This window comes from Gadus chalcogrammus, chromosome 13 (assembly GCF_026213295.1).
Source record: "Gadus chalcogrammus isolate NIFS_2021 chromosome 13, NIFS_Gcha_1.0, whole genome shotgun sequence".
In the NCBI taxonomy this organism is placed as follows: domain Eukaryota; kingdom Metazoa; phylum Chordata; class Actinopteri; order Gadiformes; family Gadidae; genus Gadus; species Gadus chalcogrammus.
In genome coordinates this window covers 6,496,168-6,511,497 of record NC_079424.1, presented here as the reverse complement: position 1 = coordinate 6,511,497, position 15,330 = coordinate 6,496,168, and the positions used below count along the sequence as shown (strand labels likewise).

Below are 15,330 nucleotides of genomic sequence, written 5' to 3'. Positions count from 1 at the left end.
CTATGAGAAATGTTTAGCTGAAGCTTGGGTTTTTCTCTAATCTTTTTCAATATTAGGTCACATATTAGCCTGCATGCGTATTTTACCATGTGATAATGTAATGAGGTTGCTTACTTATGCTTATTAGGTAGATTATTTCCCTTATTTTCAGCCCTAAAATCGATCTCTAGAAGCGTTTCTATATAGTAAACCTACATTCAAATGTATATAAATGTAAAGGCATTTTATAGAGGTTTGACAAATAATTAACCTCTACTGTACAATTATGGACCCTTTTAAATACTGTTTAAGCTGCAGCATCTATCATAGGTCCAAGAAGATCTACCATAAAATCAATACGGTGACTGTTGAAACTTACAAGTAGTTTTGCTTATGTTAGTGCGACTCCCCTCCAACTTATGAAAGACATGAAGTTGTCCCCCCAAATAGCCTTTCAATTATTTCAAAATAATTGATGCATTTGAAAATATGTTAAATAGAAGCCGCTCCACTTTTGAAACAATTCACACATAAATACAAGTTTTTGCATATGTCCCCCCTATGCACCTTGCTCATTGGTCTGAACCGTTGGTTGCAGAACACATCATTTGATATACGTATGTGATATAATGGGTCCAATCCAGAAGAATTTTATGTTTGTGGTCCCCACAAAGTTGTAATGAGATCTGCGCCCTTACCAGGGCCTAGCCTACTGCTATGACATCCAGGTACATTATGCGTTCCGCCCTGCATCTTCATTTAGTATCTGACTGTACTTACATGAACAAGTCAGTAGGTGGCAGCAAATCTCGATTCAGCCTGATATTCACGCTAAGAAAATTGAAGACGGCTGATGTTGCCTATTACGGCATTGTTTTTGCTTTGGAGGGGGGATGAAAGCATGTCTGTACTTATTTAAAGTACAGCTTTAAAGTACAGATCTTATTTAAGATCATCGAGATCTTTGGTGACAACCACTTTTCCCGTTGAAATCTTAGATAATAGGCTACAAATTAAGTAATTAGTTTATAGATTTCATATTTACTATTTTGAATATATGTATCCCTGTGACTCGTATTTCGGTAAAGTAATACAAAACTTTAATTGTGTTTCCTCGAGTTTAGTACAACACCGTCTAGAGAGGACCCCGTGGAAACGATCAGAATTGCTCTCTCTCTCTCTCTCTCTCTCTCTCTCTCTCTCTCTCTCTCTCTCTCTCTCTCTCTCTCTCTCTCTCTCTCTCTCTCTCCCTCTCCCTCTCTCTCTCTCTCTCTCTCTCTCTCTCCCTCTCCCTCTCCCTCTCCCTCTCCCTCTCTCTCTCTCTCTCTCTCTCTCTCTCCAACCCCCCCTTCTCCCACTCTAACCCCCGCGCGCCCCCCACACACACTCTCTCTCTCACACACACGCATGCACACACACACACACACACACCGACGCACACACACACTCAACCCCACACACACTCTGGAACAGGTTCATGATAATGAGAAGCCTCAAGGCGCTGGGGTAGCAGGAGCCATTTTTTCATTCATGCGGAGCGGTGCGGACGGAGTTGAGGGACTGGCGTGTTTTGATGAGAAGCATCGGCGTGGTTACTGCGGTTCCGTCTAAACGTTAAGTGGGATTACCTGCGGAAGTGCGGCGCAAAGAATGGATACACTACAACAAAGGGAAACGCACAGGCGGAAAGTTTAGGGGACCGCGGTGAGAAATTACTCTTAACTGGATAAACACTACTGAGGAGCGATGCACGTAATCAAGTGGGATTTGTTTTTTATTTTGTGGTGGATGGAACTGATATCGTTATCGAACTGCTACACCGTTCACCTACGTGAGGATGCGGAGATAAGGACTCTACTTGCAAGCGTGCCGGAGAGCGGAGAGTGCACTTTGGATCAGGTAATCGCTCCAAAATTCACCAAGGACTTCATTGAGACGGACGCAGAGGCTGGCATTGTGTTCGTCTCGGGCCAGATCTCTTGCCCCTCGCTCGGCTCAAACCCATTCACAGTGTACACTGTTGCAGAATGCTCTGACCATGATTCCAAGGTTAGGCACCTCGTCACCTATCAATATGATGTGCATGTCCATGGTAAAAACTGTTCAAACAAACACAAAATAAAGTCTGAGTGGGATATGGAGGTGTTCAGTTTGTTTAGGTATGGCAGCCAGCATATACAGTGCCATGAAGCGGGTTCTGCGTTGTTCCGTGTGTGGGAACTGCTCCCTACATCCCCAACACGCCGCAGTGTTCACTGTAAGGTGACCACTAACCCTGACTTCTACTTTTCACGGGGAGAGTTGTTTGTTTTGAAGACGCTTTGCTGGAGACATGACCTCCTCTTTGAACTAGACATGGACTGTAACGTAGACCATGAAAATGTGCCTGGGGCTAAAGTTGACCATATCTCCATTCACTGGCGTATAGGCCAGGGCTCTTTCACACAGGCTCATCTAGGCAGGTTATTAGAACAGGCAGCCCAGTCAGACGCAGGCATTGTGAGCAGAAAGAAGCGAAGTATCAACAACAGCCCTCAGTTCAAACCCCCCATGTACCAAGTGTCTGTGCCAGAGAACAAGCCAGCAGGGACGTCAGTGGTTGTTTTGAAGGCTGTGGATGTAGACGAGGGAGAGGCAGGCAGACTTGAGTACTTTATCGAAGCCTTATTTGACAGCCGCTCCAACAACCTTTTCGCCGTCGACCCGGCCAACGGGGCAGTCTCCACCGTAGAGGTGCTGGACCGGGAGACCAAGGACACCCACGTCTTCCGGGTGACGGCTGTGGACCACGGCACCCCTCGGCGCACCGCCATGGCCACCCTCAGCATCACGGTCAGCGACACCAACGACCACAACCCCGTGTTCGAGCAGCAGGACTACAAGGAGAGCGTCCGGGAGAACCTGGAGATCGGCTACGAGGTGCTGACCGTGCGAGCCACGGACGGGGACGCGCCCGTCAACGGCAACATCCTGTACCGCGTCCTCAACAGCAACGGCTCCAACGATGTCTTCGAGATCGACCCCCGGTCCGGCGTGATCCGCACCAAGGGCCCGGTCGACCGGGAGCTGGTGGACGCCTACCTGCTGCTGGTGGAGGCCAACGACCAGGGTCGGGACCCCGGGCCCCGCAGCGCCACGGCCACGGTCCACATCATCGTGGAGGATGACAACGACAACGCGCCGCAGTTCAGCGAAAAGCGCTACGTGGTGCAGGTGCCTGAGGACCTGGTGACTAACACGGAGATCCTGCAGGTCACGGCCACGGACCAGGACAAGGGGAGCAACGCCGTGGTCCACTTCAGCATCATGAGCGGGAACACCAGGGGCCAGTTCTACATCGACGCCCAAACGGGCAAGATGGACCTGGTGAGCCAGCTGGACTACGAGGCGAATAAGGAGTACACCCTGAGGATCCGGGCCCAGGACGGCGGCCGCCCGCCGCTCTCCAACATCAGCGGTCTGGTGACCGTGCAAGTGCTGGACGTCAACGACAACGCACCCATTTTCGTCAGCACCCCCTTCCAGGCCACCGTGCTGGAGAACGTGCCTCTGGGATACTCCATCATCCACATCCAGGCCGTGGACGCCGATTCCGGGGATAACTCCAGGCTGGCGTACCGCCTCACAGACACCACGCCCAACTTCCCTTTCTCCATCAACAACAGCACGGGCTGGATCGTGGTGGCGGCCGAGCTGGACCGCGAGAGCGTGGACTTCTACAACTTTGGCGTGGAGGCCCGCGACCACGGCCGGCCCGTCATGTCGTCCTCGGCCAGCATCAGCATGACCATCCTGGACGTCAACGACAACAACCCCGAGTTCAGCCACAAGACCTACTACATGCGCCTGAACGAGGACGCGGCTGTGGGCACGAGCGTGGTGACGGTGTCCGCCGTGGACCAGGACATCAACAGCGTGGTGACATACCAGATCTCCAGCGGCAACACCCGCAACCGCTTCTCCATCACCAGCCAAAGCGGCGGAGGGCTGATCACGCTAGCACTGCCCCTGGACTACAAGCTGGAGCGGCAGTACGTGCTGATCGTCACGGCCAGCGACGGCATGCTGTACGACACGGCCAAGGTGTTTGTGAACGTCACGGACGCCAACACCCACCGGCCCGTCTTCCAGAGCTCCCACTACACGGTGAACATCAACGAGGACCGGCCCGCAGGCACCACGGTGGTGGTGATCAGCGCCACGGACGAGGACACGGGCGAGAACTCGCGCATCACCTACTTCATGGAGGACAGCATCCCGCAGTTTGACATCGACTCGGACACGGGCGCCGTGACCACGCAGACTGAGCTGGACTACGAGGACCAGGTGTCCTACACGCTGGCCATCACTGCGCGGGACAACGGCATCCCACAGAAGTCGGACACCACCTACCTGGAGATCCTGGTGAACGACGTCAACGACAACTCTCCGCGCTTCCTGCGGGACCACTACGTGGGCACCATCATGGAGGACGTTCCCGTCTTCACCAGCGTGGTGCAGGTGTCCGCCACCGACCGGGACTCGGGTCTTAACGGCCGCGTGTTCTACACCTTCCAGGGCGGGGAGGACGGCGACGGGGACTTCATCATCGAGTCCACGTCGGGCATCGTGCGGACTCTGCGCCGGTTGGACAGGGAGAACGTGCCGGTGTATAACCTGCAGGCCTTCGCCGTGGACAAAGGCGTCCCCGCTCTGAAGACGTCAGTAAACATCCAGGTGACCACCCTGGACGTGAACGACAACCCCCCGGTGTTTGAGAAGGACGAGTTTGACATCATGGTGGAGGAGAACAGTCCCATCGGAGTGGTGGTGGCCCACATATCGGCTTCGGATCCGGACGAAGGAAGCAACGCGCAGATCATGTACCAGATAGTGGAGGGAAACATCCCGGAGGTGTTCCAGCTGGATATCTTCACCGGGGAGCTGACAGCCTTGATCGACCTGGACTACGAGACCCGATCGGAGTACATCATCGTGGTGCAGGCCACCTCGGCGCCTCTGGTCAGCCGGGCCACCGTGCACATCAAGCTGGTGGACAAGAACGACAACGTGCCCGTGCTGAAGAACTTCCAGATCATCTTCAACAACTACGTCACCGACAAGTCCAGCAGCTTCCCCAGCGGCGTGATCGGGCGCATCCCCGCCCACGACCCGGACGTCTCGGACCAGCTCCACTACAGCTTTGAGGTGGGCAATGAGCTGAACCTGGTCATCCTGAACCAGAGCACGGGGGAGATCCAGCTCAGCCCGGACCTGGACAACAACAGACCCCTGGAGGCCTCCATGACCATATCGGTGACAGGTGAGATGCTCCCTCTCATGTTTACCTTTTCGCATACAATTACATGTTGAAACATGTCGATTATATTAGTAGCATTCATGAATAGCTATGTCCCAGATGTGGTATTTTAGGGTTTTTTTTTTTTTTGCCTAATGATATGGCAAATGCATATGTATGTGAAACCTAAATGAAATCTTTGAGATGGCAACATTGACCATTGTTATACAGCCTCCAGCTTGTCTCTTTCGCAAAGTTCGCCATTTCCCCCTCCCTGTGACAAAGCACTTGTTTGTCTGATTAAGGCCCACCTCTTGTTTTCATGTGAGACGCCGTGTATCCGAGCAGTGCTGCTCTCAAACGGCCTAATCCTGTGGGATCCTCTCTTCTGTAGCTTGAGTGATCAGTCACCATGATTGCCCTTCAAACACCCCCTCATCATTAGATGGAATGATATATTGGTTCTAAGCCCTTAGCCATGGCCTATTTCCGATGGCGGGTCTATTTTAGCTGTTGTATTTTTAAATAACTTCCTCTTAAACTATTAACCTTTATTCATAACCGTGTGTCTTCAGACCGAGACTAAATCGTAACAGTGAAAGCAAGTAATTAAGAATGGCATATTTAGGTTAACTGTGAGCCAGTGTTTGGCGTGTGTGACACTGTGTTGGGCGGAAATCACAGGGAATCTGAAATAAGGTCAGGAGACGATGGAACCCCAACAACAACAACAAAAGATTTCCAATTAACGGCGTGTGATTACTGCTGCCTTGCTCTTTCCTCCACCTCTGCCTCTTTAATTGCACCCGTTTCCTGCACCTCTTGTTTGCCTGCGAGTGTCTTGTCTGCTTCAAACATACGGCTGAACCTGTGCATTACCTTAGGGAGGTGCTGGCTGTCATTGGCCCTCCCTGGTAGCCTAGTTACGGAGGCTCGTCTCTGTTATTAGGAGGGTGGCAATCTCGATGTCAAGGAAATGCAATCGTATTTTAAATTATTAAAGTTAATAGTGTACTTGTGTTTGCTCGCATCCGGGCTTAAGGTCCCTATGACAATATCGTATTTGTTAATTATAAGTATGACTGGTCTCGTTCTGTTGATATGTGGTGCCTTTTCTTTTTTATTCAAGCCACAGATATCGACACGTATTGAGGAAAGTGTCAACACTGTACGGGTGTTGGGTTGGTTATTGGCAATTGCAAAGTGTGCTTCTTTTTTATTTGAACTATCTGCGCTCCCTGGAGCCTCCTTCCTAACATAAGGAGTCCCTGGTGACAGATGAGCAAGCTGCCGGCCTCCGTAGAGGACAATGGGAAGCTGTTGGTTCCAGCGCCCCGGCACTGGGACTCACGCTAGCTTCTGGAGGGGGGGCAACAGCTGTGACTCCGCCATCGACCAATTAGAGGCCTGGCATCTCCGCGCGTCCAGCACCTGCTGGGGTATATATGTCAGCACCCCTGCAGGGCGGAGTGGAAGATGGAGAGGGCAGGGGTGGGGGAGTGGATTGGGCGGGAAGACCGGGGCGGGAGAGGGGGATGGCGGAGGTTATGGATGGAAATTGCCGGTGTAACAGGAATGTATCGGATAGTTCAAGGGCACTGAGATATGGGAGAGAGACGTTTACTGAGTGACTGCAGAACAAGGAAATGGGGGGGGGGGATGGCAGGGGGGGGGGGGGGGGGGGGGTATAGAAAGATAAGCTCTGCCCCTAGATGTTGGTGACCCCAATTTGAGAGTGCTTTTCCCTTCCGAGACCTCCCAAGTCTTGGTATTATTTTCGGCTTTACACTGTGGTGTGGCTGCCCCAGTGCATGATATTTGATGGGCTTCATTATGTGTCGCTGGACTGCAAGTGATATCGGTTTGGAAAAAACACACTGGAGTATTAGACAGAATGCGTTTCCCTGTTCTAAATATAGTGTTTCTCAGACCCTCTTCAAAGTCCTCGTCAATATGAGGGTAACATGGTGAGGCTAATCAGTTTGTGAAGTGAAATAAGTGAAACGAAGTGCAACATGCAATATCAGTTTTGTAGATGTATTAATGAATGACATGCAGATAAGTGGAGTTATTAATCAAAGTACCGGTCACAATTCCCGGCTCCTTTCAGAACTATAAGGGACATGTTTTGGATCTCCTTACTTGACATTTCTAATCAAACCTACCTTTTTGTTCTTCCACTGTCTTCTACTTAGTTATAGTAGTTAGTTGTGTAGCATCTTATCCTAGCTATCTTGGTTGTATAAGGGGAATGGGTTAACCTAGCGATTGTCAGTGCTTTGCATTTGGTTCTATGAACATCCTTACTGTACCGACAGCGATGTCTTGTTTCACCTTCTTCTGACAAATGTACTCATCGTAAGTCGTTTTGGATAAAAGCGTCCGCTAAATGCCCTCAATGTAAATGTAAATGTACTCTGCTAGTGAAAACAGTCATCTCAACGTTGAGTAAGCGAAAGGGTTGATCCAGCAGATATTGTTGTGCGCTGCTATTGTGCATTGGGATTAATTCGCAGCTTCATGTGTTTATTTGATCTGCATTCCTGGATGTGTGCCTGGAGGTATTTGGCCCTCGAGAACAAACAAAGGTCCTGAATCTTGAGATGTACGGTGTGAATGCACCATTGTGCTCGCCAGAGATGTTTGACTAGTTTGTTTGTTAAATGAGACTCCTCATGTAATTTTGCCGTAGAGTCTTGTTGGCCGCCTGGCACAAACAGTAGGATCATTTAACATAAAAGGAACAAAATGATCGCAGGCAAAAAAAATGGTTTGTGGAAAAAACATTTCAGAGTTTTGATGGTTGGATCCACCACGTTGTTTCAAATCTCCAAGATGGAGGAAAGCGAGGAAGTAATGATGAGGATTCTGCTCACGCACCAGGTCAGGAAGGCGGTTGTAGTCTATGGGATTAGCATTGCGTCTCAACCAAGGGATCTGGCAGGCTTCTGTTTACATACTGGGGAGCTGATCTACTGTTTCAAGGCAAGCATGAGCTTGCATAAATAGGTGTTTGCATAAAATGATGGAATCCCCCCCCCCCCTCTCTCTCCATGAAACCGCTGGAGGAGGGCTGATAGTCAAACAGTGTTGGTTGTTGATTAGAATGTATGAAGCGATGGAAGGCAGAGTCCGTCGATAATATCCGCTTTGATCGAGTCGCCCGGCCGTTGTAATGACATTATAATCTAACCATGGAAAGGTCTTTTTTATACGTGATCAGAAATCATTTGGATACAATGAGGATGCAGGGCGGAAATTAAAGATGACCGTATATCAGAGTCAAGGTGGTGACGGCTGGCTGCGAGCCCAGCCCACTGGCAGACAAACTGCTACATGCAAACGTGCCTTAGCCCTGCTGAGCCAACAAACATCCACGGGGCCTGTGGTTCCTAAACCAGGCCCGGCCTCCCATTCAAAGCCCTCCTCTAACTCAGGCATCCTTTGGAAAAGCCTCATGTGACAACGGAACAATCCAACAACACGCCTCCCCGCTTGTGATTGCTGTTTAATTTCCCCTCCACAAGCTGCTGCAGTAAATAGGTGTTGAGTAGGTAGTTGTCCTTTTTGGCTTCCAGTGGGGTGGGGGGTGGGGTGGGGTATGTCGATGGGAGTGACTGGCCCAGTGTGACGTGTGGAGGGCGGTGGAGGCTTCAAGGCTCAGCTCCACAGGTCGCTCCCATCACTGCGGGGCCAGGGGCTAGTGACCTCGGCTGCTGCGCACCACCCACCTGGCTGTCACATGGCGATACACACTAGCCAGCTGATGCCTACACACAGACAGACTAAACGACAGACAGACGGAGGAAAAGTAATTCAGAACCTTGCCGTGTTTGTTGACCTGTTTTGCAAAATGACGTTGATTTGTTTGTGATGCTTACTGATTGGGTTCACCTTAATCCCGGACCCAGCAGTCCTACTCGGTTCTAGAACACTGTCCTTGGGGAGACGTCTCAGAGCCTGTTTCGTTCAAGGGATATTATACCGAATAAAACGCGAGTGGTTGAGGTTGTATTTCAACAGTGGCTGACACATTGTTGATTTGAAACCTTTACATTCTTTACAGTTTATTCAGATCCCTGCTTCCAGCAATAGGATTGGTCGAAATAAATGTATAGCAAAAGAAAATGAAACACCCCAATCACCCATATTTTAGACTTTAGATATGAATCTAAAATCAAATTGGTGAGAATAGATTCACCGTTGCTTTCGGCCAGACCTTGAAACAGATGCTAGTAATATCTCACATTCAATCTGTCACACACATCACCGTCAGGGAATTGGATTCGGAATATGTGACCGGCCTCACAGCGGCCGCGACAATCAGCATAATGTGAACCACTTCCATCCACTACCAGGATTGAGCCTGTCTATATGCCGCGTGGCTCCGTTTGCTCGCTACCGTCGTCTTCTCGTCAGACAGCACTATTCCTGCTAGGGGGGGGGGGGGGGGATCTGAATGCAGCCGTGCCCCTCTCCTAAACCCTGGGAGGAAGCGGCGCCTCAGACTGTGTAATTTCATTATGGGATATTAAGACTTTATCTCTCTCTAGATGAGGAATCTCTCCTGGGTTTGTCTCTTCAGGGCTCATGAGCTCCGCCAGTGAGAAGCGGCACAGATCCCTGTTGTGCGTTCGCAGTCAGCCATCCTTCTCCCATTTCTTCATTTCACTTCATTTAGAGTTATCGTGTGTGTGTGTGTGTGTGTGTGTGTGTGTGTGTGTGTGTGTGTGTGTGTGTGTGTGTGTGTGTGTGTGTGTGTGTGTGTGTGTGTGTGTGTGTGTGTGTGTGTGTGTGTGTGTCTTTTAGTTCTCCTGGGCAGCTGTACTAGGCTGATAGCAATCCCATAGTATGCGTTTTCATTGATGCATTCCGAGCTGCTGAATTCCTACTTTGTGTCATTGAAGCTGGCATGTGTGTGTTGGTCTGCCCTGATTGACTGGAGTCATCTACACGGTGCCCTCATGACTTCCTCCCCCCCTCCCCTCCAGGAGGGAGTGAGTCACCCTCTCCTGCCGGCCTGGAATGCAACACTTTATCCCTCCCTGTCCCCTTTTTCAACACCAGCATGGCGTCACCAGTCACCTTGATCCCGTTCCTCTCTCCCATCTCTGTCTCTCCCTCCCCCTTCTCCTCCCCCTCTCCCCTCGGCTCCCAGTGTCCGAGGCTTTCACCCCTGTTACCCGCCTTCCTCGTATCCCTGCCGTCGCGTTGAGCGCCTCCTCCCTCTTTCTGACCCCCCCATCCTCCTCCATCTCTCTGACCCCCCCCATCCTCCTCCATCTCTCTGACCCCCCCATCCTCCTCCATCTCTCTGACCCCCCCCATCCTCCTCCATCTCTCTGACCCCCCCATCCTCCTCCATCTTTCTCGACCCCACTACCGCCACTATATCCACCCAACCTACTCCTCCATCTTTCTGACCCCACTACCAACCACTATCTACCAATCCTCCTCCCCCTCTCCCTTTTGACTCTTGTTGCTCCTCTCCTCTCCTCTCCCCTCCCCCTCCCGTCCCTCCACCGACCCCTCCCTCAGTCTTCCTCCCCCCCCCCCCCCCCCTTGTGAAAGAGGGAAAGAATGCCCAAGAGAAATGCTTTGTTAAGCGCCCAGTTGTCATGGTGAGACCAGCAATGCCTGAGGAACTCCTTGTGGGTGGAGACGATGGGGGCTTGGGTCCCTTTTGTGGACTGGAGCTCGCTATGGGGACAGAGTGGGGGGGCGGGGGGGGAGGTGGTGGATAAAGTTCTATAGTGTAAATGCCCCAGTGCTCTCCACCCCCTATTCCTGCCTCATTCCAGTGAAGTATGAAGTGTTTCTATTGGCCGCTCAGACCTGTAACCCATCAAGTCACCCTGGCCGGTTTTTTTTGGTTTTCTTTACTGCTTTTCGGAAGCGAATGCTTTACGGGCCACACGGGGTGGAAGTCAGACCCGAACCCAGGGGCCTTTCACCAAATTCACAAATAATAACCGCTGGTGAAAACAAAGGCCCTTTTTGAAAGCGCACCGATTTTATATAGGGCGACGTGCGTTTTCACTGCGGAACGAGCTGAGGAAGACCTTTTTATTTGACGGGTGTTTATCGTCAGGGTTATAACAAAAATAAAACCCGAGTGACGGCGGCCTGGGAACCGAGACCCCCGCACGACACACACAATGGGGCTGTGAGGCCGTTTGAACCGCGCCGGGCCTCGGGTGACTTCAGAGGGTGTCTGGTTGCCCGGCCGTGGGGCTTTCTCTCAGTAGGAGCAGAAGCAGAAGAAGAGGTATAGTCTTCCTAGGCCTCAGTCCTCCATGCTGAAGGTCTGGATGAGGGGAGCTGGAGTGTGTGTGTGTTGGTCGGGGGAGGAGGTGGGTAGCTGTGGTGTATCCGTTTGGGACCGGGGGTCGTCGTGGGGGGATAGATGACATCATTGGGATTAGAGCCGGTGCGTGGCGAGCGAGAGGCGTGAGTGGCTCATGCCTGTCCCCCCGCATTGTCCCCCCGCTATCTCTCAAGACAATGGTGTGTGTGTGTGTGTGTGTGTGTCCCTGTGTGTGTGTGTGTGTGTGTGTGTGTGTGTGTGTGTGTGTGTGTGTGTCCGGGGGGGGGGTCTGTCTAGAAGCAACCCTGCCCCCCTCCTTTGTGTCCACTTGTTGTTGCGGGGGTGTCACTGTTTTTTTTTTTTCTTCTTCTGTGACCCCTGACCTGTCTTCTGTACGGTCTGGTGAGGGCGACTGAACATCTTCCACGTCCGCCCCTCACTGAAGCATTCATTGACCACCATTTCAACTCCTCTGGTTAAATATTAATTCAAGTCGGCCAGGGGCGGGGAAGAAAGGAAAACTAGAAAAACAAACCCGGCGTAGAGCCTCTGTGCTTCTTCAAACGCTGGCGCTGAATTAATAACCGCGCACCAAGCCATGCTTTCAGACACAACTCTTGAGCCAACCAAAGTCGCTAATGATAGATTGTAACGATAGACAATCAAAGGTAGAATAAAAGAGATGCTGATGGTGGTGGAAGATACTGCGGGTTGGAGTTCTGAGTCTAGTCAGTTCTGAAAGTTGTTTGAATTGTATTCAACTTACATAAAAAAAAGTCAACCACACTTTTTTTTTTTTTATCTACTACCTTGTTAGCAAAGCACTATGACCAAACAGCAGTAGGTAGATAGTGAATGAATGACTCTGTGCATGTTAATGTCTCCCTACCAGTGTGCTGACACTGGGTTTACTTTGATATGCAGATGCATTGATTGGAGCGCTTTCTCAGGCTCGGCTCTTCATCATTATAAAGGAAGGCATTCGTGGAATGCCACGTTCCTGCTCGGTATTCTTTTTGGGGTGTGGATATTAACCCTTAAAAAAAAAGAAGGTCATAAGGGGAATGTTGTGGAAGCCAGTGTCCTTTACCGACAATAATTGAGTATAAAAATGGCTTTGCTTGGCTTGCAATGCTGACTGGCCCGTGAATCGGTTCCCCAAATCCCCTGGATTAGGTTTGACATTGAGCTGGGGCAGCATCTCACCGTCTCCGTTCCTCAATGGAGGTCTTTATGTGTGCACGGACTGCTACATTTGTCGGTACCACTTAGAATCGATCCCGCCCCCTTTGTACGAATTTAATATAAATGATCTGTGGAAATAAGTACAAAGTTAGTGGTTAATAATTGATCTTGTGCTTTTTTGCTGCAGTGGGGAATACACACACACACACACACACACACACACACACACACACACACACACACACACACACACACACACTCTATGTATAGTCAGTTGGCCGTGGGTTTTGCCAGGGTTCAGGAAAGCAACGCAAAACAACACACGCCCACGCTGGCAGGTACTGACTCACACAGGATCACACGGCCGTACACAACGTAGTAGAGTTGATAAAAGGCACATTAAGGCGCTGCTGGGATAATCACAGTAATCTATTATGCTGGAAATAATGGCTCTGTGAGATGGGTGTGTGTGATGCCGATAACAGCCCGTCTGTAGCGTAGGAGTGGGGACTCACTGGCTCTGTGAAACTAGCACGCGGGGGGGGGGGGGGGGGGGTTGGTTTCGCTGTGAAGTGTAGTGTTGGTTTTTCTTCAAATGGTTTTAATCAAGTCCCTCACTGTGAGATATCAGAAGAAAAATCACCCTCTCTCAAGATAACCCTATTCAAATGATAGTGTTTACCACGCTGTTTCCCTGTGTGAAAATACTGGATATGTTTTTTAGAAATATATATATATATATATATTTGTAATAATATTCATACAATTAAAAAAAACGCATCCAGCATTTTTTTATCACACTGGTTCTCGCAGCCTGTGTGGAGAAGGAACGAATGTTGTTATTGATGTTTTGGTGGGATATAAATATTTGGAATATTATTAATATTCTAGTGATGTCAGGTTCCACCCCAGCGCTGGTACTTCCTGTCTTGGGTTCAATGAGGCCCTGATTTAAATAACGAGGAGATGTGGTCTCAGAGGCGATCCTCCCAGCAGCACGGGGAGATGAGCCGTTGGCTGCATGGTGGGGGTCCCGGGGGGGGGGGGGGGGGGGGGGGGGCGGCGGTCTTGTAGTGTGAATGAGGCTTGGGGTCGTCAGCTTCGGCCATTGATGGTCCGGGGTGGGTCAGGAAGAGGAGAGGAGGGGGAGGGGTGGGACGAGTAGTGATGGGGGTGTGGGGGGAGAAATGTAGACTGGGGGGGAAGAGGGGGGGGTAGGGACTCCGCAGGGTTTTCTCTAATCATGCAGCAACACGGCCCATTTCCTCTGGATAAATCCTACACCGCCCCCAAGTCATTTAAGTGTTGAATACTTATTCCCCCCCCCCCCCCCCCCCCCACACACACACACACACACACACACACACACTTTAACTTGCTGATATTTCCCCTGCTTTAACGAAACGAACAGCGCAAGCACCACAGAGAGATTAGGATAGTATGAAGTTGGCAAGAGAAGCAGGGCTGTGGTTACTCTGCAGTCCTTAACCCACGTGTGCTGGATGGATTTGGATAGGTCATCACACCTTTCATTCCCACTGACAGGGGGCTGTTTTGGGAGGAGCCGGTTTTCCCGTGGAGGTAAACGAAGAAGTGCCCCCTCAAGACTAGTTTATCTCTTATCTTCATTTGACGACAAAGTGAAACCAACGACCGATCGGCCATCGGTGCCGGTCACAGCGAGTGACGTATGTCATGTATTATTCAGGGGGGCCCCACAGAGGTAAACTGGCCCCCACATCAGCTGCAACCCCCGGGCTCCTCACAGACAGGGGCCGCCTGGCCTGGCTTGAATCGCTCCCCGCTGAAAGGTTTGAGCGTGTAGGTGTCGTGACGAGACGGACAGGTCGAGGGGCCCCTGGTAGGTCTGTTCCCCTCTGTGAGGAGGGGGCGGGGCCCCGTGGTAGGTCTGTTCCCCTCTGTGAGGAGGGGGCGGGGCCCCGGGGGTCATAACTCTCTGTTGTTGACATCTGTAGGAGCAAAACCTTAGAGAGAGAGAGACACACACACACACACACACACACACACACACACACACACACACACACACACACACACACACACACACACACACACACACACGATAAAAATGGTGTAGTAAACCCAGGTCATCCAAGGACAGCCCAGACCAATTACCGGGAGGCTCCCAAGGCACAATAATTAAATAAATTAAACCGAGGCCTACCGTTGGCCCCCGTGGGAGCCCCCCCACACGGGCCCCCCCAACACGACATCCTATGTCACGTAAACACCGTTTCCCTGTGACTTTCGGCAGCCTCTGCTCTTTGGCGTGTGTGCGCCGTATGTAAACAAGACGCCTTTGACTTGGGTCTCCGCAGCCCATCCCACTCTGCCCCCCGTGGGCTGGCAGACACAGGTCAACAACCTGATGGAACAACGGATTAGGAATGCATGTATGGCCTCCCACCCGGCCTCCCCTCCAAAAGATCTAAAACCCTTCAGTCGCTGCTGCAGTGGATGCCTCTCAAATTCATAAGAGTCTCCCGCAGGTCAGAGCCACAGCGATGGGAGGATCAAACTGCCAAAGACATCCAAAGGCCCGTTCCTGCTCCCGAGTGAT

The 15,330-nt window shown here is 51.0% G+C and overlaps 1 protein-coding gene across 1 annotated transcript in view; it reads left to right on the top strand.

Annotated features, from left to right (window-relative positions):
• Window positions 1-1,426: 1,426 nt before the first annotated feature.
• Window positions 1,427-15,330, top strand: part of celsr2 (cadherin, EGF LAG seven-pass G-type receptor 2) — a 60,358-nt gene continuing 46,454 nt past the window's right edge. The window contains exon 1 of the mRNA XM_056606246.1: window positions 1,427-5,281. Within this exon, the coding sequence (XP_056462221.1) occupies window positions 1,726-5,281 (3,556 nt within the window). The 5' untranslated portion in view covers window positions 1,427-1,725. The remainder of the gene's footprint in view (window positions 5,282-15,330) is intronic.